At 43.6% G+C, this 20,356-nt stretch overlaps 1 protein-coding gene across 1 annotated transcript in view; it reads right to left on the minus strand.

The window, feature by feature from the left end:
• spred2a (sprouty related EVH1 domain containing 2a) overlaps positions 1–20,356 on the minus strand; it is a 46,065-nt gene that overhangs the window by 17,290 nt on the left and 8,419 nt on the right. The window contains exons 2-4 of the mRNA XM_056280696.1: positions 7,367–7,541; positions 3,694–3,862; positions 2,960–3,024 (exon numbers count right to left, since the gene is read on the minus strand). Of these exons, the coding sequence (XP_056136671.1) occupies positions 2,960–3,024; positions 3,694–3,862; positions 7,367–7,541 (409 nt within the window). The remainder of the gene's footprint in view (positions 1–2,959; positions 3,025–3,693; positions 3,863–7,366; positions 7,542–20,356) is intronic.

Genomic DNA, 20,356 nt, shown 5'->3' on the forward strand with positions numbered 1-20,356 from the left:
GCCACTGAGATGTGGTGTTTGGAAAATATGCGTCTCAACTTTTCCGTCACTGGCCACATATGGCTTCACCACTGGTTTACACTTAGACAGCTGTTGTCCTTCTCTCTTCAGTTGGCTGGTGCACTGTTTGGGTGTCTTCCTGGCTTTGACATAAGCCAGGATAACCACACTTAACCAGGGCCTGTTTAATGTGGGACAACTGTATTGTTTATAAGGGTGGGGATACCTGCAGTCAGTTGAGACACAAGATGTCCCTTAGATGAGTAATGAAATGTTTCTGTCAATAACCGTTATGTCCAGATGAACCGATTCAACTTTCTTTGATTTCCTTACCTGGATTACTGATCATGCATAAAGATATAGCTGTATCTAGCTAATGTTAGCTTAAGTTAATTAGGGTTCTATTAATTGTCTGATATCTAGGAAGTGATGTTACTATCTGCACAATAAGTGCACCATTGTAAAAGCCTAACAGACCACTAGCAAATATCAAGTCAAATATTTACATGAATGTTGTGTCTTAACTAGCTAGCTAACATTAACTCCATTTTCACTGCTACAGTGTGTGTAACTTATTTTAATATGCTTGCAGAGGTTAGAAGGCGAATTTTTAAAGTCAGATCTGTGTTTGCTTCAGGAGACACACTAAGCACTTAATGATATATTTTAACTGTTGCCTTTTGTGTAATCTATTTTGGTATAAACAGTGTGGCCAGGGATTGTTGCTGAAATTATCATCTTGTGGGTTTTACGCCACCAACTTTTTCCATACACGGGTGTTTTTTTTTTTCTCTCGGTTAGATGGTTGATCTGCTGATCAGGTGCTGAGAACTTCACACGCCTTCCACAATGGTTATCTGTTCTCTTTCACTACACTTATCAACACATAAGAATGAAGGTAGAAATGACAAATGAGGCAAAAAAATAAAGTAGTTTACAACGGACAAAAATACTTGTGTAGAGAGTAATAGTACAGTTTTTAAAAAGGAACGTGAAAAGAACTTGTTGCTACAAAAAATAACTCTTACACTTGTTTGCATAATTTGTAACCTGTTACTACCCACCCACTGTCCACAACCCATTCTTTACTTTGCATTTGGCCAGACATCCATAGCCCGGAGAAAAATCTGTTTTGGCAGGAGTTTGGCCCTTTTTGGTGACAGCAGCTCTTATAACATTCTGCTGAATGTTATATATGTATGGTTTAGAGTACGTAGTTATACCAGTGCACTCATGTGCGTGTGTATGGATGTGTATGTGTATGTATATATATATGTGTGTGTGTGTGTGTGTGTGTGTGTGTGTGTGTGTGTATATGTATGTGTGTGTGTGTGTGTGTGTGTGTATATATATATATATATATATATATATATACACACACACTCACTGGCCACTTTATTAGGTACACCTTGCTAGTACCGGGTTGGACCCCCTTTTGCCTTCAGAACTGCCTTAATCCTTCGTGGCATAGATTCAACAAGGTACTGGAAACATTCCTCAGAGAGTTTGGTCCATATTGACATGATAGCATCACGCAGTTGCTGTAGATTTGTCAGCTGCACATCCATGATGCGAATCTCCCGGTCCACCACATCCCAAAGGTGCTCTATTGGATTGAGATCTGGTGACTGTGGAGGCCATTTGAGTACAGTGAACTCATTGTCATGTTCAAGAAACCAGTCTGAGATGATTCGAGCTTTATGACATGGCGCCTTATCCTGCTGGAAGTAGCCATCAGAAGATGGGAACACTGTGGTCATAAAGGGATGGACATGGTCAGCAACAATACTCAGGTAGGCTGTGGCGTTGACACGATGCTCAATTGGTACTAAGGGGCCCAAAGTGTGCCAAGAAAATATCCCCCACACCATTACACCACCACCACCAGCCTGAACCGTTGATACAAGGCAGGATGGATCCATGCTTTCATGTTGTTGACGCCAAATTCTTACCCTACCATCCGAATGTCGCAGCAGAAATCGAGACTCATCAGACCAGACAACGTTTTTCCAATCTTCTATTGTCCAATTTTGGTGAGCCTGTGCGAATTGTAGCCTCAGTTTCCTGTTCTTAGCTGACAGGAGTGGCACCCGGTGTGGTCTTCTGCTGCTGTAGCCCATCTGCCTCAAGGTTAGACGTGTTGTGCGTTCAGAGATGCTCTTCTGCATACCTCGGTTGTAATGAGTGGTTATTTGAGTTACTGTTGCCTTTCTATCAGCTCGAACCAGTCTGGCCATTCTCCTCTGACCTCTGGCATCAACAAGGCATTTTCGCCCACAGAACTGCCGCTCACTGGATATTTTCTCTTTTTCGGACCATTCTCTGTAAACCCTAGAGATGGTTGTGCGTGAAAATCCCAGTAGATCAGCAGTTTCTGAAATACTCAGACCAGCCCGTCTGGCACCAACAACCATGCCACGTTCAAAGTCACTTAAATCACCTTTCTTCCCCATTCTGATGCTCGGTTTGAACTGCAGCAGATCGTCTTGACCATGTCTACATGCCTAAATGCATTGAGTTGCTGCCATGTGATTGGCTGATTAGAAATTTGCGTTAATGAGCAGTTGGACAGGTGTGCCTAATAAAGTGGCCGGTGAGTATGTATGTATGTATGTATGTATGTATGTATGTATGTATGTATGTATGTATGTATGTATGTATGTATGTATGTATGTATGTATGTAAATATTTGGAGCTAAATTTATATCTCAGTGTAAAGACCGTGGCGCCAAATTTCCTCAACAAGGATAAAGAATCAATCTAGGTGTCTAGCTATCTATCTTATCTATCCCTCTCATAGCAAAAAAAAAAAAAGTCCCCACCCACAACGGTATACCAGTGGTATACCAGTGATACCAGTGTCAATAAGATAATTTCCAGTATATGTATGGGACCTCGTTATTCTTGACTCTCTTTGTAAACTGGTTTAAATTCCCAAGGGGGGGATGAAATATCTTACTGTGAAGACGTCATCATCTCCAAGCTCTGCCTCATTGTGGAGAGTAGAGGAGGAGGTGGTGGATCCTGTGGAGCAGTGAAAGCTATCGGTCAGAATGGAAAGAAACATACCTAAGCAGCTTTCACTTTCTAACTGGGTCCAGTCACTACTAGAATGGGATTGCTATGGAAACAACATCACCGGTAGAGCAGAACTAACCGTTATCATCCCAGTCTAACCAAAGCGCACATTCCCTATAAGTAATGGAAAAATATGCTTTGTGGATTCTGCTTCACCATGACACTAATAGCCTCCATCCAAGCACCATGCTCCCTCCCAACTTACAGGCAAGAGTGAAAAGTAAATCCCAAAATTTAGATCACAACTATTATTCATGCTAACAGCTGTAAAAATGAACATAGAGACCTATAATAAGGAATATGGCTGTTATAACTGCATGATTTAGGTAACATGTCTCCAGTCTATTATCTCTAATTTTAGATTAGATTAGACATCTTTATTGTCCACTCACATGGAAATTCGTCTTTGGCTTCACAGACATACACACACTTAAAAACACTTCAGACATACATACAAAAAAAAAAAGGTTTTAAGCCTAATGGGGAATCATTTGCTCTTCTCTGCTCAGTTTAAGATTTTGTTTCCCAATTTCTAAATATTTGGTGACCAAACTTTGATTAAACCACCCTGAGGCCCTAGATCTTGGCAAACTTCCAAACTTCTCCAGACCATACCTTCTGTCAAGTCTTCAATGGCCTTCCTCACACCCCTGTCAAACGCTCGGGCATCAGCTGGGCTCTGGAAGGTCAGCCCACACTTTTTGTTGTCAACTTTCCAATGGTGGAAGGTGGGCGTGGCCTTGGTGTAGACCAGGTCTTTCTTTAGGAAACATTCCAGAATCACCTGGGCAGACCACAGAATAAAACAATGGAAAGAACAAGTTAAGATTTAACTAAATGGTGAATACCTGTAAAGACCCTCACTTGTGTTTTATCAGGAGGATACCAGACTATACAGGGCACATGGTAACAGAGAACACCATCCTTACCAAAATTTGACAACAAGCACCACCTGTGAATGTATAATACCTCAAAAACAAAGCTTGATTTCCTGCCTTTTACAAGGTAGACAGACAGCTCGTTGTTCTTCGCAGAGTTGTTCATTCATGTAACATGTGTACACAGGTTCATTTAGATCCAACTCTACACCAGCTGTCTTTATGCATGCTCAATAATACGTTAGTCAATGGTCACGATAATTTGCATATGAAACCAATCACTGCTTTCGGTCGTTATGCCACTGTGCTGTTTATAAGGGTGGGGATACCTGCAGTCAGTTGAGACTGAAGAAGTCACTTAGATGAGTGATGAAACATTTCTCTCAATAAACGTTGTGTCCAGATGAACTGATTCATCTTTCTGTGATCTACACCAGCTGATTTACCCAATTAACACACCTTCAGCCAGACAGGACTATTCAGTGAGACTAGCTGGTGTTGGGTTGGAATGTGTTAAGCATCAAATCAGGATATGATGTTAATATATAACATTAGCTGCTCAATCAAAAATGTGCTGTCAATTATAGGCCTACTTCCCAATTACAACTTAAGACAGTGATCCTGTATCATTCTGCTTACAACAAAGTTACACGACAATTGTGCTTCACATCTATGACCCTGTGCACAGATACCGGGGTTGGAGGAGACATGTCCCCTTCAACATCTGACAACCGTGAAGTTGCCCCCCCCCACCAATAAATTATATTTAATAGAAGCTGACTCCACATTTGAAATAATGCACACATAAACACAACCCTTTTTGAAGGTTTTGTTTATGTCCCCCCTATGTATCCAGTGGTCTGAACCATTGCATATACTAAACTAAGTGGAAATTTGGAAAATGAAGTTAACATTTACTTCATCCTGATACCTTTGCTTGCTACTGGACTACGTTTCCCAGATTCCATCTCTGCAGCATCCCTGTAATATGTCAGAGTTGCGTCCTCAGTGTGTGAGTCTAGTAGTTGGTGTGACTGGTGACTAGCTAGCACCATAGGCTAGTCCTGTGACAGATGCCTTGTAAGTAATTTTGTTCAAATAAAGATAATGTCTACCCATCAACAGAATAAAGGGTTTAAAAACATACCCAGACTGTGTTTACCGCCTCAAGTGAATTAACTTATCCCCAACTAGATCCATATTTAAACTAGGTTGCCAGCGAATGTCCGTAAAACTTCCAATAATAGCCCGGGCTTGTATTTATTTGAACAGTGTAGTGCACCCGGCCTTTATTAGAGACAGACTGTTATTTGAGACAGGCGTTTATATTGCAGTTATATTAATTAAAAAATTCTGAGACTTGCTCTGGTTTTTGATGGTGAGTGCTTAAAGTGGATGTGGAGGAGCTACATCTTCCATGGTAACGATCATCTAGCTAACATAATGTCTGTATGTTGCACTGCTGTAGGCTGGGGGAAACGGTATTTCGTTTCATTTCATGTGTGCAAGTACATGAAATGAAATGACAAAGTGCTCCTTTTCCCTGATAGATGTTTACTTAGCTATTTAAATGTGTGCCAGCTCACATTAGCTAGCTACTAGCTAGCTATTAAGAACTTCTGCTAATATTATAGTCTCCAGTCGCTCACATTAACACCCACTGCTCCTTTGGCATATATTAGCATATATATGGCATATATTAGAGTTAAGTTAAAGTATATTAATTCCTTCCATAATTAACTTGCATCCTGCAGCAGCTAGAAAAGCGCTATAAAAAATGCAACTTGATTGATCGATCAATCCTCTTTATGTGTGTGTGTGTGTGTGTGTGTCAGCCGGGTCAGGGTTTACCAAAACATGGCAGAGAAAACAAAAAAAGGTGGACATCAGGACATTTTTGTGGGCTCAAAACCATAGAATATAAAATAATGGACGTAGCCACCAATTACGTCACCCATTGGTTTGTGGACTACCATTATGAAGACTCAAGTTTGGCATTTTCCTGTCGCCATCTTGGTTTTTTGAAAACGGATGTGAACATATGTGGACAATAGGGTGGAGCTGGGGCGGAGCGAGGGGTGGATCTGACTGAGAAACCTAGGACACTACGCTTGCCCACAGCCTCGCTGGGAACCTGACTGTATTGGCTCCGCTGGTTGACAGCAGCTCATTTCAAATTTATCGCACATTTAGATGAGACTAACTTGAAATGCCTTGCTTCACATGAAAAATATTTGTGTAACTACGAGATTTGCTGAAAAAAAAATTTTTGTACAAGGATAGAACAACCAGACAACACCCAACCCAAAAACAAGTTCATGGCTATTTAAATAATAATAATAATAATAATAATAATAATAATAATAATAATAACTTTCATTTATAAAGACATTTTATAAAACAAATGTACACAGTCTTATGGGTATGCATTGCAACCAGGTCCTGACCCAACTGTCATTCAAAGCGGCCACAACCTTGATTATGCATAACTTTAAGCCATATTATAATTTAAACGAATGATTTACACACACCCGTACAGTTGTCATGAAAGGGGAAATTAGATAAGAGACCAAAACTATGTGTGTATACACACACACACACACACACCAAAACTATATGGTACAATATGTACATAGTTTTGGTACTATATATACACACACATATATATATAGTTTTTGTACTGTGTATGTATGTATGTGTATATATATATATATATATATATATATATATATATATATATATATAGTACCAAAGTATTAAATACATACCTGGTACTAAATACCCAGTATTTAGTACCAGGCTGTAAACATGTTTATTTCTGCAGTATAGTTAGGCATTTTAACATGGGGGGGTCTATGGGGATTGACTCGTTTTTGGAGCCAACCTCAAGTGGCCATTCGAGGAACTGCAGTTTTTGGGCACTTCCGCATTGGCTTCATTTTTCAGCCCCGAAGGTTGCCGCTTGCTCAAAACGCCACTGTGTGAGTAGGAAGACCTCTGTAATAGTACAAATACTAGTTGATAAAGTCCTCATAGAAAATGAATGAAGAGCTAATACAAATGTTCAATAATGGTATCATTAGACAACAACAGCACAACAATCTGTGGGGGGTAGCAGCAGCAACACACAGAGGGACAGAGACAGGGAGTCTCAAGTGAGGTTTCACAGTTGATTTTGTGATTTCAGATACTTTATTAATCCCCGTGAGGTAATTCTGTCTCTGCATTTAACCCATCCTAGTTGTAGTTTTGAGAAAAAAACATATCTGCCCCCCCCCCAAGTTGTAATGAGATCTGCACCCTTGTCTATGACACGATGTGTCCTTGTTTTTCTTATTTCTGTATTTCATGTATGGGTTTTTATCATCGTTTTAATACAGCTGAATGATGAACATGGTTAAGAGACTGACCTGTTTGTCTTTAAGGCGTTCTCCGTGGATGAGGAAGGCGCTGCGTCCCAGGAGCTCTGCCGAGAGCACCTTGCAAACCCCAACCCTGCTGAGGCAGCCGTCCTGGGCCAGCCAGCCACCGCTCGATTCGTCCCTTGTCATGACCACCGCTTTGACGCGCACAATGTAGCTGTCACTGTTGAGAGGGAGGACAGAAAGAACATGGCAGCCACCATTCAGGTAGGGGGCATAGAGATCCAGATTTCCTTTACTCGTCACAAGAGTATTAGCATAAAACAGTACAATCTCTGCCATCTTTTAATAGACATTTTAACAAGTATTATTGCCTTTTGTCACTAATGGAGGTTGTTGGCCTTCCTTTTTCTATATTGCGAGTCATCCACGGTCATATTTTATAGTGACTGTCAGAGTTTGGAAACAACTTTGCTTGCATGAGACTAATGGATCTTGAGTTACACAGTAATTTGATGCCTTTGATACCACAACTGGAAACTGTGCTCATATAAATGTAGTCATTGGTGGCAATGTATAAAGTTACACATGTATGCAAGGGCAGTATATTTACATCCATCACAGGCCAGATGATGAAAGTTTATCTAGTCAATGAATTACTACAGCGGATAAGCACCATTGGTTGGACCTAGTCCCGAAGACTAATTTTATAGTTCTTCCGATTTATGTTTGCCCTATCGACGTCGCCACAAAGTCACCAACATCCCATTACTGCTCCTCTATGATTTTGGATGGTGTCATTCATAAAAAGTATAAACACATGAACGACAACAGAACACATCGCCAATGTTTTTTTTTTCCTTTTGCTCTCAAGAAATTTATACAGGAAACCAGGAGATGAATATGCTTCTTTTTTTTTTTCATTTGTGGATTTGACACCAGCCCCTTTGCCAAGACGGAAGATGAGCAAATCACAAATGTACATGATGGAAGTGAACACAAGAAGTGAAACATTTGGTCACCATACCCTCGTTCTAAAAATGTGACTGAGTAATAAAGACTAGTACCATACATACTGCACAACGTCACCAGTCATACACCAGTCATACAGGCGTGGCTACAGTATGCTAAGTATGATCCTCCATTATAAAACAGATGATGTGATGATCGGAATAAGAACGTTCCAAAACGTCAAGACAACTGAGCCAGCAATGGGGTCAAAGCGCAATAATTTTTTTTCTTTCGGACTTTTCCTCTCCCCCTTTTCTCCCCAATTGTATCCAGCCAATTACCCCATTCTTCTGAGCCGTCTCGGTCTCTGCTCCACCCCCTCTGCCGATCCGGGGAGGGCTGCAGACTACCACATGCCTCCTCCGATACACGTGGAGTCGCCAGCTGCTTCTCTTCACCTGACAGTGAGGACTTTCGCCAGGGGGACATAGCACATGGGAGGATCACGCTATTCCCCCCAGTTCCCCCTCCCCCCCAAATAGGCGCCCCAACCGACCACAGCAGGTGCTAGTGCAGTGACCAGGACACATACCCACATCCGGCTTCCCACCCGCAGCCGTAGCCAATTGTGTCTGTAGGGATGCCAGACCATGCTGGAGGTAACACGGGGATTTGAACCGGCAATCCCCGTGTTGGTAGGCAAAGGAATAGACCGACACGCTACCCGGATGCCCAACTCAATAAAATGTAAGTCTCGGTGATGGGTGGTGCAATAATGATAGGTGGCACATCACTTAAAGTGTAAACCAAATGTTGCCACCGAACATCAGATGTAATTGTTGCCATTGGCAATGATGATAAACTGAAATATAAACTAGCCTTGATAGTGTAAATGAGATCTGTGTGGTCAAAGTGTTGACCATGAATCCAGCAGTCACTACAGCCTGTGTATATTGGGAGAAAAAAAAACACCCCCCCCCCACAATTCTTCATGCCTGGAAACTTGCACACCCACTCCTTCCTCAGAGCATAAAGCATTTAACCACTTAAAAGGTCAACAATACCACTCTGCGTGTGCAGTGATGGAGATCTGTTCACAACACGGGCCAGCCTGGTGGATGGCTCTGACAGTGAGAAAAACATGAAGTCAAAATCATAATCTTCAAATCGCCAAGTAGTTTCTCACATAACAAATCAAATGTCTGTTCTTGAAAACTTGTCAAACAGTTTTCAATTCTTTTTTCTTTTTTGGATTCCCCCTCCCCCCCTATTTCTCCCCAGTTGTACCTGGCCAATCACCCCGTTCTTTTGAGCCGTCCCGGTCGCCGCTCCACCCCTCTGCCAATCCGGGGAGGGCTGCAGGCTACCACATGCTTCCTCTGATACAGGTGGAGTCACCAGCTACTTCTTTTCACCTGACAGTGAAAGCACATGGGACAGCGCGTGGGAGGATCGCACCATTCCCCCCCCCCCAGTTCCCCCTCCCCCCCCAGTTCCCCCTCCCCCCTGAACAGGCGCCCTGACTGACCAAAGGAGGCGCTCGTGCAGCGCTCTAGGACACATACCCACATCCGGCTACCCACCTGCAGACATGGCCAATCGTGTCTGTAGGGACGCCCGACCAAGCTGGAGGTAACATGGGGATTTGAACCGGCGACCCCCATGTAGGTAGGCAATGGAATAGACCACTATGCTACCTGGATGCCCACAGTTTTCGGCTCTGAATGAGCCTCATGACTCTGGACTTACCCAAGTGTTCTTAGCTTGACTCACGTGGACGATTCAGAGGAACCTGCACCATGTGTCAGCAGAACGTAATGTTATTTACTTATGACTATAGGTGGCGGGCTGACCGTCACCACCCACCTCCACACATCTCCACCCACCTCCACCCACCTCCACTGCTGGCTGATGGTAAACTTACACAAAAGGTTTTCCCAAGTCATGTGTCCCTCAACAAAAACTAACCGCCACATATTCAGGACGATGAATGAGGACCACCTCGTGAAGCCGGAAGGGAAAAGAGAATTCGGAGAACAAAACTTAAAATTGTCCCTCTTGCCTTTGGTAATCTGCCATCTCTCTGGCATCCTGTTTCCACGGTCACAGTCTCCTGGCGGTCTCCGTCGGTGACCGGTCGATGGGGTGAGCCGCTTCTCCGCGAAGCCACCTTCTACCAGAGCCGCGTGCCGGGCCTATCTGAGCCCACAGTGCTTCCCCCGTACTGTATTGTACTGTATGATTCAGCCCCCTTGTCTAACAGATGGCGCATGCATCTGATTGTGTTACAGAGAGTGAAAGAGAGTGGGAGAGAGAGACGGAGGAAAAGAGAGACAGGGTGTAAGTATGTATGAGCTTGTGAGTGAGTTTGTGTGTGTGTGTGCGTGCGTGTGTATGTATGTAAGTGTGTGTGTGTGTGTGTCTAAAGCATGAGTCATCGCCTGACAGCCATTCCGCATTTACCAGCAACCCGCAGTGGCACACACCACACTATCAGCCCTTCAAGATGGCACAGGGTTTTTTGGGAGGTGGGGGTTACAAAGATCAAATCAAAGCTAAACTATGTAGTAAAGTTGAGCTACACCGAGCCGTCGTACCCAGATAGTGTTTTGATTCACTGAGCCACACAGGGAATGGAAACCCTAAACTTGACAAGACACGGTACATTTTCTCTTCCACCCTTTGGGCGGTACTACTGCATGTAAGAATGCATGGGGTGAATGTTAAATCAGACCGAAATCAGTTATCATCATTAAGCTTTCACGCCATAAAACCTTAACGACAGCATAACAAAACATTGAGCAACAACGTTTTATTTGTAAGTGACTCATATTGTTTTTTTTTTAATACCTTTATCTATAAGTGTCTTGATGCATGCTCAAAAATCCGGGTAAGGGAGTCCCAGAAAGCTGGATCGGTTCATCTGGACATATTTGTGTCCAAGACGAACTGATCCAGCTTTATCTATAACTGTTCTCAGTTGCCCCAAGAACTGTGCAGGAGTGGTCTGGCCCTCATTAATATTCATGAGCTGACCTTTGCGTGACAAGTATAAGCATGGGTTGGCAGTAAGGGTGGGCGGGGTTTCATCATTTGATGATTTGATCTCATTGGCTGTATGCAAATGAGTGTTTTTGACGATGACATGAATGTAAAAAAAAAAGATCAGTTGGAGCTGACGTAGGGGGAGCTCTTTTAAAAAGGGAAAAATGGAAAAACTGAATTCTACCTACTTTTTTCCAGTAGAAAGACGGTACATAATGATTAAAGTAATAAACGATGTTAGAAATTAACATTTTGTCTGACTTTAATGCAAGCGTAGGGAGGGCAGCAGTTCTTATCACATGTGTGCTTGTACCCGGTGTCCACCGTCATAAACAGAAGGCCAAAGATTTACAGTATACAAACCCAGTTAACCGCACTCATAAGGGCGACGAGACAGACCCAGGAATGATGTCATCACCCACTGACCCATTAGAGGAAGAATGGTCCTCCAATTTTTTGCTTCATTTCAGATTCTTCCGTCATCCTCCATCTTTCTCTTTCTTCTTCCCCTCGTTCTCTTAAACAGTATGCAGTTACCCTTTTTCTAGCTGAGAATTCTTTACTGAAGGTCGTCAAAAATGACCAAGACTGAAAGAAAAAATTATCTGCAGAAGCTGCATTGACCAAAACAATTCATAGAAAACTATACAATGTGTTCTTGAAGGGGGACCATTTTGAAACGCAAGTTTCTAAAAGGCCTCAAAGCAGAACCTCAGTAAGTCTTTTAAGAGTTTGTCAGAGCAGAAGACTTTGCCAGAGTATGGTACGAGAAGGAAGGCTCAAGCCTTTACCTAAAATTACTGGACCTTAATAACAAAAAATCTTCCACTGAAATTTTCTCCTGACAACATATCATATTTGTTTGAATCTCCAGACCAATGGGGGGAAATTATTCAGTAGTTCTCCTCCCCTACCTCCTAACCAACTGCCCAGTTGCCCTTGAGCAGGGCTTTCAACCACTTACTGCCAATGGACCAACGGGTCTGCTTAGTGATACTATCTTGGATAGTTGTGCGACTGTTCCTAACAGTCGCACAACTAGACCTAACTCTCAAAAATTAATAAATTTACTTAATTATTCACCATATCTGCACTGTGTTACCTTATTCTGTCTATGGTGTTTCAACTAGCAGCCTGCCAGCCATACAACCACTGACCTGACCTTTAGGCCTGTGGTTTTCAAACCAGTCCTTGGGGATCCTAAACACCATTGGTTTTCTATTCTGCCAGCTAGATAATTATGGTCACATTTCCTATCAGGTATTCTAACAATCTAGTCAAAGGGTTTTCAGACCTGACACAACAGATGAAGATGCAGTCAATTACCTGGTAGATCAGAAAACCAGCAGTACTGCGGGTCCCTGCGGCCCAGATAGAAAACCATTGTTTAGGCCACAGTAACCACATTAGAAGCGGGAGAGGAGATGCTGCAAAAGAGTGACTGAACACCGAAACTGCATCGAAGCTTTAAGACTATGGCTGTTAAACTGATGACCTGGTTACCAAATTTAAAAGAAAAGAAAAGAAAAAAATGATGTAATTCAGCTTTGTTCCAAAGGAAACTCAGCACTTGCATTATGAAAATGTGCAGATACTCAGTGATAATTCCAATACCCTATCTTGCCTAATACTTAAGTTTCTTGGCAATAGTGGAGAAACAGTACAATTGTAAAAGTGAAAGTGTGCACACTACCAGCGTTTGTGATGCGGTTACGTCCATGGGGAAACATAATGTGTGATGTAGATTTTCAGTGTGCTTTGAGTAACATTTTGGCATTTCTTAAGAACAAGTTGACTAATACATATCTGTAAAGGCTGCAAACAATAAAAACTCACACCCCACCCACTGCCCAGATTTCTGCAGTCAAATACTGAAGCCGGGCCAGCTGAGTTGTTTTTGTTGTGGGACACCCCGTCCCCCCATAGACTCGGTTGACAGTCGCAGTGTTCACCAAGCTTGCAGCGATCACAGCAAAGTGATATCCAAGGCCATTTAAACATGCTAAATGTTGGCAAATGTGCTGTGTATCTGCTACCTTTCTATTTGAATTTGTCTTGGCTAATCTGATTTGTGGTTGTGATTCACATCTTTGAACAGTAGAAAGTACTCACAGCCACTTTAACTTTGATTGTGAGCTTGGGTTTAAACAAATAAAATGTTATTAGCACATTTTCTTTATGACGGATGTTGAAGGTCCTTCCTCTGCATGTACTAGAAGACAGAAAAACTAGTGACTTCAAACTTAGATGTGATTCAATGAGTGTGTTTACATGGACTTGAGTATCCCAGTTATAAACAGGTTTTTGAGGGCGTCCGGGTAGCGTAGCAGTCTATTCCATTGACTACCAACATGCTTATCTCCGGTTCGAATCCCCGTGTTACCTCCAGCTTGGTCGGGCATCCTGCAGACACAATTGGCTGTGTCTGCGGGTGGGAAGCAGGATGTGGGTATGTGTTCTGGTCGCTGCACTAGTGCATCCTCTGGTCAGTGGGGACGCCTGTTTGGCGGGGAGGGGGAACTGGGGGGAATAGTGTGATCCTCCCATGTGCTACGTCCCCCTGGTGAAACTCCTCACTGTCAGGTGAAAAGAAGCGGCTGGTGACTCCACATTATATCCCAATTTCAGAAACCTGGATAAGCCCTTAACCCGGTTTTGAGAAAGCCCATTATGTTAGCTGGAGTACTCTGAAAGAAACTATGATACTGTTCCATGTATACATCTTATCCCGGTTTCTGACCACTACCGACTACATGTACAGGTGTGGCTTCAGCCAAGTGACGTAACAGAAAATCAAATAATGGTGGCAACAAGAGCATCTCACTTCTGGGGCGATGAAGAAAGAATTTTGTCTTTTGGTGATGACCAAATTAAATATACTTGGAAGTTTAGATGGGAGAAAACACTGAAATGCTGACCTATTCAAGTCTGTGGTATACAGGCTACAGGACACCAGTTTCCCAGCATGCACAGTGGAGAAAGTCAGCTGTCACACAGTCGGTAAAAGATGCCCTACTCATATGGAAATTTTCTCTTCACTCGGAATCACTGAGCTCCACCATGACGACCCTATCCCACCAGTCACGGCTGCGTATCTTCATCTGCTGCTCCCTTGTCCTACACCGTGACAGCCTTACACCAGTCAAAGTGGAGGACATGTTTAATATTTCCTGTCACTCTTCTCCCATTGCTGGCAATAGGGTGGATAAGCAAATTCCGCAACGCGATGTTGACATTTAATAGTGCTAAGCCCACTATAAGCCAAAGTGGTTTTATTTTCAATAGTCACAGTCAATTTAATTTAAGGTTAACAGTTACAAAGGAATATCAGATTAACGATTTCAAAATTGCCGGTTTGGGCGTCCGGGTGGCGTGGCAGTCTATTCCGTTGCCTACCAACACGGGGATCGGTAGTTCAAATCCCTGTGTTACCTCCGGCTTGGTCAGGTGTCCGTCCCTACAGACACAATTGGTTGTGTCTGCGGGTGGGAAGCCGGATGTGGGTATGGGTCCTGGTCACTGCACTAACGCCTCCTCTGGTCAGTTGGAGACTGTTCGGGGGGGGACTGGGGGAAATAGTGTGATCCTCCCACACGCTATGTCCCCCTGGCGAAACTTCTCCCTGTCAGGTGAAACGAAGTGGCTGACGACTCCACATGTATTGGAGGAGGCATGTGGTAGTCTGCAGCCCTCCCCGGCTCAGCAGAAAGGGTGGAGCAGAGATTGGGACAGCTAGGAAGAGTGGGGTAATTGGCTGGATACAATTGGGGAGAAAAAAAAAGGGGGGGGGTAGAAAAAATTGCTGGTTTGTGTCGTAAACGTCACAGGCGCCTGCGAAAATAGCATGCAGAAATCAGTAACTGGGATACTAGTATTTATCATGTATATGGGGATATGAACACTCAGATTTCTTTGTGTTCCATGTAAACACCATATCCCAAATGTGATCAAAACCAGGATAAGCCTCATAACCGGGATACTCACGTCCATGTAAACGCAGTCAGTGATGCTCGTGTTAAGAGTCCTACTGCAATGCAATCATTTACACATGAATTAACAAAAGAATGTTTAAGTTTTCTGATTAAGACCCATGTATTTTTTAAATTTGTCAATTTGATTTTTGAGACGTTTATAGTATCCAAGGAATACATGAAAGTTTCGATTCAAGTTAAGATGAGGGGGTGAGGGGGAATTAAATGTGGTGTTTTCTTGACAGCACCAATCTCCTTTTTGTTCTCCAGGAGTGACACATGGCAAGATGCAAAAGCCCTTAAAAATTAATACAAATAAAACTCAAACTGGCATATTCAGAGATCCTTTAGTTTAAGTAGCTCCAACCTCTGCCGTTTTACAGATAAGAAACAGGCTGTGATAAGAGTGGCCTGATTACACCTTAGTCATGCAGGCTGACACACACATACATACACGTACACACACTCACACACATATGTACGCCCACTAGAGTGTGAGCATTATCCCTCTCCCTTCCACACAATATCGCCCATCCGTGCAAAATACCCACAATCTAGAGCAGTGCTGCTTTAAGGATACGCTATGAGGAGAGAAAAATCTTACTTCATGTGAAAAACCATTGAAAATAAGGCTGGGAAATGGTTTCATATCGTTTATCGTCCTTCAATGGTATTGTATCAGGATGAAATTTGGATATTGTTGTATCGTATAACACAATTTTGTAGTCTGAATTAATGCTACTGACTATAACCTAAAATTCTCACAAAATTAGGTCTGAAATATTTGGTTATATATTTGGGTATATTTGGTTCGATATGTTTGACATTAATAAACAGTTCAATGTGATGAACCACAGTTGGACTGTTAAACATGATGTCATGAGATATAATATATATATACATACACCGATCAGCCAAAATATTAAAACCACCTGCGTAGGGATGTCCGGGTAGTGTAGTGGTCTATTCTGTTGCCTAACAACATGGGAATCGCCAGTTTGAATCCCCGTGTTACCTCTGGTCAGGCGTTCCTACAGACACAATTGGCCATGTCTGTGGGTGGGAAGCCAGATGTGGGTATGTGTCCTGGTCATTCCACTAGTGCCTCCTCTGGTCGGTCAGGGCGCCTGTCCGGGGGGGGGGGGGCTGGGGGGAACAGCATGATCCTCCCACATGCTACGTCACCCTGGCGAAACTCCTCACTGTCAGGTGAAAAGAAGCAGCTGGCAACTCCACATATAGTGGGGGAACCATGTGGTAGTCTGCAGCCCTCCTGGGATCGGCAGAGGAGGTGGAGCAGCAACCGGGACAGCTTGGAAGAGTGGGGTAATTGGCTGGATACAACTGAGGAGGAAAAAAAAACACCTGCCTAATATTGTGCAGGTCCCCCTCGTGCCACCAAAACCGCTCGAAGCATGGACTCCACAAGACCTCTGAAGGTGTCCTCTAGTATCTGGCACCAAGACATTAGCAGCAGATCCTTTAAGTCCTGTAAGTTGCGAGGTGGGGCCGGCCTCCATGGATCAGACTTATTTTTCCAGCACATCCCACAGATGCTCAACCAGATTGAGATCTGGGAATTTGAAGGCCAAGGCAACACCTTGAACTCTTTGTCATGTTCCTCAAACCATTCCTGAACAGTTTTGGCAGTGTGGCAGGGCACATTATCCTGCTGAAAGAGGCCACTGCCATCAGGGAATACCGTTGCCATGAAGGGGTGTACCTGGTCTGCAACAACGTTTAGGTAGGTGGTACGTGTCAAAGTAACATCCACATGAATGCCGGGAACCAAGGTTTCCCAGCAGAATATTGTCCAGAGCATCACACTGCCTCCATTGGCTTGCCTTCTTCCCATAGTGCATCCTTGTGCCACCTCTTCCCCAGGTAAACGACGCACATGTACATGCCATCCACATGATGTAAAGGAACATGTGATTCATCAGACCAGGCCACCTTCTTCCATTGCTCCATTGTCCAATTCTGACGTTCACGTGCCCATTGTAGGCGCTTTTGACGGTGGACAGGGGTCATCATGGGCATTCTGACCGGTCTGCAGCTACACAGCCCCATACACAGCAAGCTGTGATGCACTGTGTTCTGACACCTGTCTATCATAGCCAGCATTAACTTTTCAGCAATTTGAGCTACAGTAGCTCTTCTGTGGGATCGGACCAGATGGGCTAGCCTTCGCTCCCCACATGCATCAATGAGCCTTGGGTGCCCATGACCCTGTCGCTGGTTCATCGGTTGTCCTTTCTTGGACAACTTTTGGTAGGTACTGACCACTGCATTACTGGGAATGTCCCACAAGACCTGCCGTTTTGGAGATGCTCTGACCCAGTCATCTAGCCATCACAATTTGGACCTTGTCAAAGTTGCTCGGACCCCTTATGCTTGCCCATTTTTCCTGCTTCCAACACATCAACTTCAAGAACTGACTGTTCACGAGCTGCCTAATATATACCACCCCTTGACAGGTGCCATTGTAATGAGATAATTAATGGTATTCGCTTACCTGTCTGTGGTTTTAATGTTTTGGCTGATCGGTGTATATCAGTATTGTATAAAATTCAGTATTATCATTGTAACGATAATATTTTCCATACCCGCCACCAGCAAGGAGAAATTATAGGAACCATGTGGCTTTATCTTTAAGCACTAAAACCACATTGATTTACATCAGATAAAGGAGTGTTAGAACCTACATTTAACATGGAAAGAGCCAATATTTAACGTGGGCAGTGAACTATGGACCAGACTTGGTCCTGCTTGAATTATACAAAGTACACAACAGCCTCTTAGGTTTTACAGAACCACCAGGCTTTTTAAAACTAAGTTCAGGTTTTACCGTTTGCCCTCCAGGTATGCCTGTATAAGGAAATTGACTTGCATGTAAAACTACTACTTGGCTACTAATAGAATGGGAGTTCTGTGGACAGATTAGAATCTTTCTTGGCAAATCTCAAGTCCTTTGTGAATGGTTGTCTGAAGCGTGAGCAGAAGTTTCTCCTGTGGGGTTGATTGGCACTATCAGGCTAAGCTAAAGGAAATCCATCCTCCATTAAATGTGTCACATGGCTAGCTTGACACTCACCACTGCTGCAATTATTGCTGGAAACCGACAGTGTCTTTCACCACCACACTAGCGGGTGATTGCCCCCCCACCACCACCTTTTTCTCCCCAATTACCCCCACTCTTCCGAGCCATCCCAGTCACTGCGCCACCCCCTCTGCCGATCCGAGGAGGGCTGGAGACTATCACATGCCTCCTCTGAGACACGTGGATTCGCCAGCCGCTTCTTTTCACCTGACAGTGAGAAGTTTCGCCAGGGGGACGTAGCGCATGGAACGATTACGCTATTCCGCCAGTTCTCCCTCCCTCCTGAACAGGTGCCCCGACCAACCAGAGGCGCTAGTGCAGCAACCAGGACACATACCCACATCCGGCTCCCCACCCACAGACACGGCCAATTGTGTCTGTAGGAACGCCCGGCCAAGCCGGAGGTAACACGGGGATTCGAACCGGCGATCCCCATGTTGGTAGGCAGCGGAATAGACCGCTATGCCACCCGGACACCTCGGGTTTTAAGATTCAACATTCACATTCATCTTTCAGGACTTACTATGTGTATTAAGAAAATTAAGAAAATACTAATTGGACAGGGCTTTCTACAAGGATACTGAGTAGCCAGCCAGTGGGAAAAAGTAGCCAGCTAGGGGGGTCCAGGGGCATGCCCCCCCAGAGAACAACTTTGGCCATAAAAGCCCAAATTTGGTGACCTGTGGTCTGTGGCACATTGTAATGCTACTATTCCATCATATACGCTGATCTTAATGAGTTTGCCTACCCGATTGTAACCATGTAGTGAATTATTGTAAAGGAGAATTCTGCTTCTTCTACGTTTGACCCCACAGTCTGTAAATAGCTATGAATATTTAAAACCACGCCTATTCCCCACTGATCTGAACTTTTGTAATTAAGAATCATTAGACCGTTATTTATTATTTATTTATTGACACCCTCACTGTAAGGTTTATATTAATTATTTATTGACACCCTCACTGTAAGGTTTATATTATTTATTGACACCCTCACTGTAAGGTTTATATTATTTATTTATTGACACATTAATTACTTATTTATTGACATCTTCACTGTAAGGTTTATCAAGACATGCCATACTGAAGGTTAATATATTGTTTTACTAGAAACATGAATGCACTCTTAGGTTATTTTAAGGGGAACATCGCCAGCCGCTTCTTTTCACCTGACAGTGAGGAATTTCACCAAGGGGATGTAGCGCATGGGAGGACCACGCTATTCCCTCCAGTTCCCCCTCCCCACTGAACAGGCGCCCTGACCGACCAGAGGAGGCGCTAGTGCAGCTACCAGGACACATACCCACATCCGGCTTCCCTCCCGCAGACAGCCAATCGTGTCTGTAGGGACGCCCGACCAAGCTGGAGGCAGCATGGGGATTGCGTTCTTGGACATTTTAAACTGTAAAATTACAGTGTGAGGCTGAGGCACGGTCTACACTCTCCTCATATGACACAGGCCTGTTACTTTGACAACATTGTCTGTTATAGTGTGTTTGCAATGCGTCTTAGAGATGGCTCTGCTGTAAAAAGCGCAATGTAAATAAAGATAATTCATACATTCATTCATTAAGCCCATAAATGTCTGTGTGGCGTACATGGAAAATGCAGCGCTTTCAGTGGACTTTTTATTACTTACTGTGCAGTGATCAAGTTGCTGCCACCGGGGCTTTCCGAAATAGGCCATCTGACAAGGATGTGCCCTGTTTGTGCAATCAATGCAATTCTTCGTGTGTTCTGTCATCAATTATTTTGTTAATATTTGTCAAACGCTGAAGATGATTCTCCGCTCTCGACTCGGCAGGACAACCTCTCAGCAGAGCGCGTGCACACACACACACACTATCACTGGGCACATGTTAACAGGTCATTTTTCAACCCGCCTATGACTTTGTGATGAAGGTTTTCCAAATAGGGGAATCTACATTTATTTGTTAAGGGGAATCAAATGTGACTGAAAAACAAAAGGCTT

Source organism: Lampris incognitus, chromosome 5 (assembly GCF_029633865.1).
Source record: "Lampris incognitus isolate fLamInc1 chromosome 5, fLamInc1.hap2, whole genome shotgun sequence".
Taxonomy (NCBI): domain Eukaryota; kingdom Metazoa; phylum Chordata; class Actinopteri; order Lampriformes; family Lampridae; genus Lampris; species Lampris incognitus.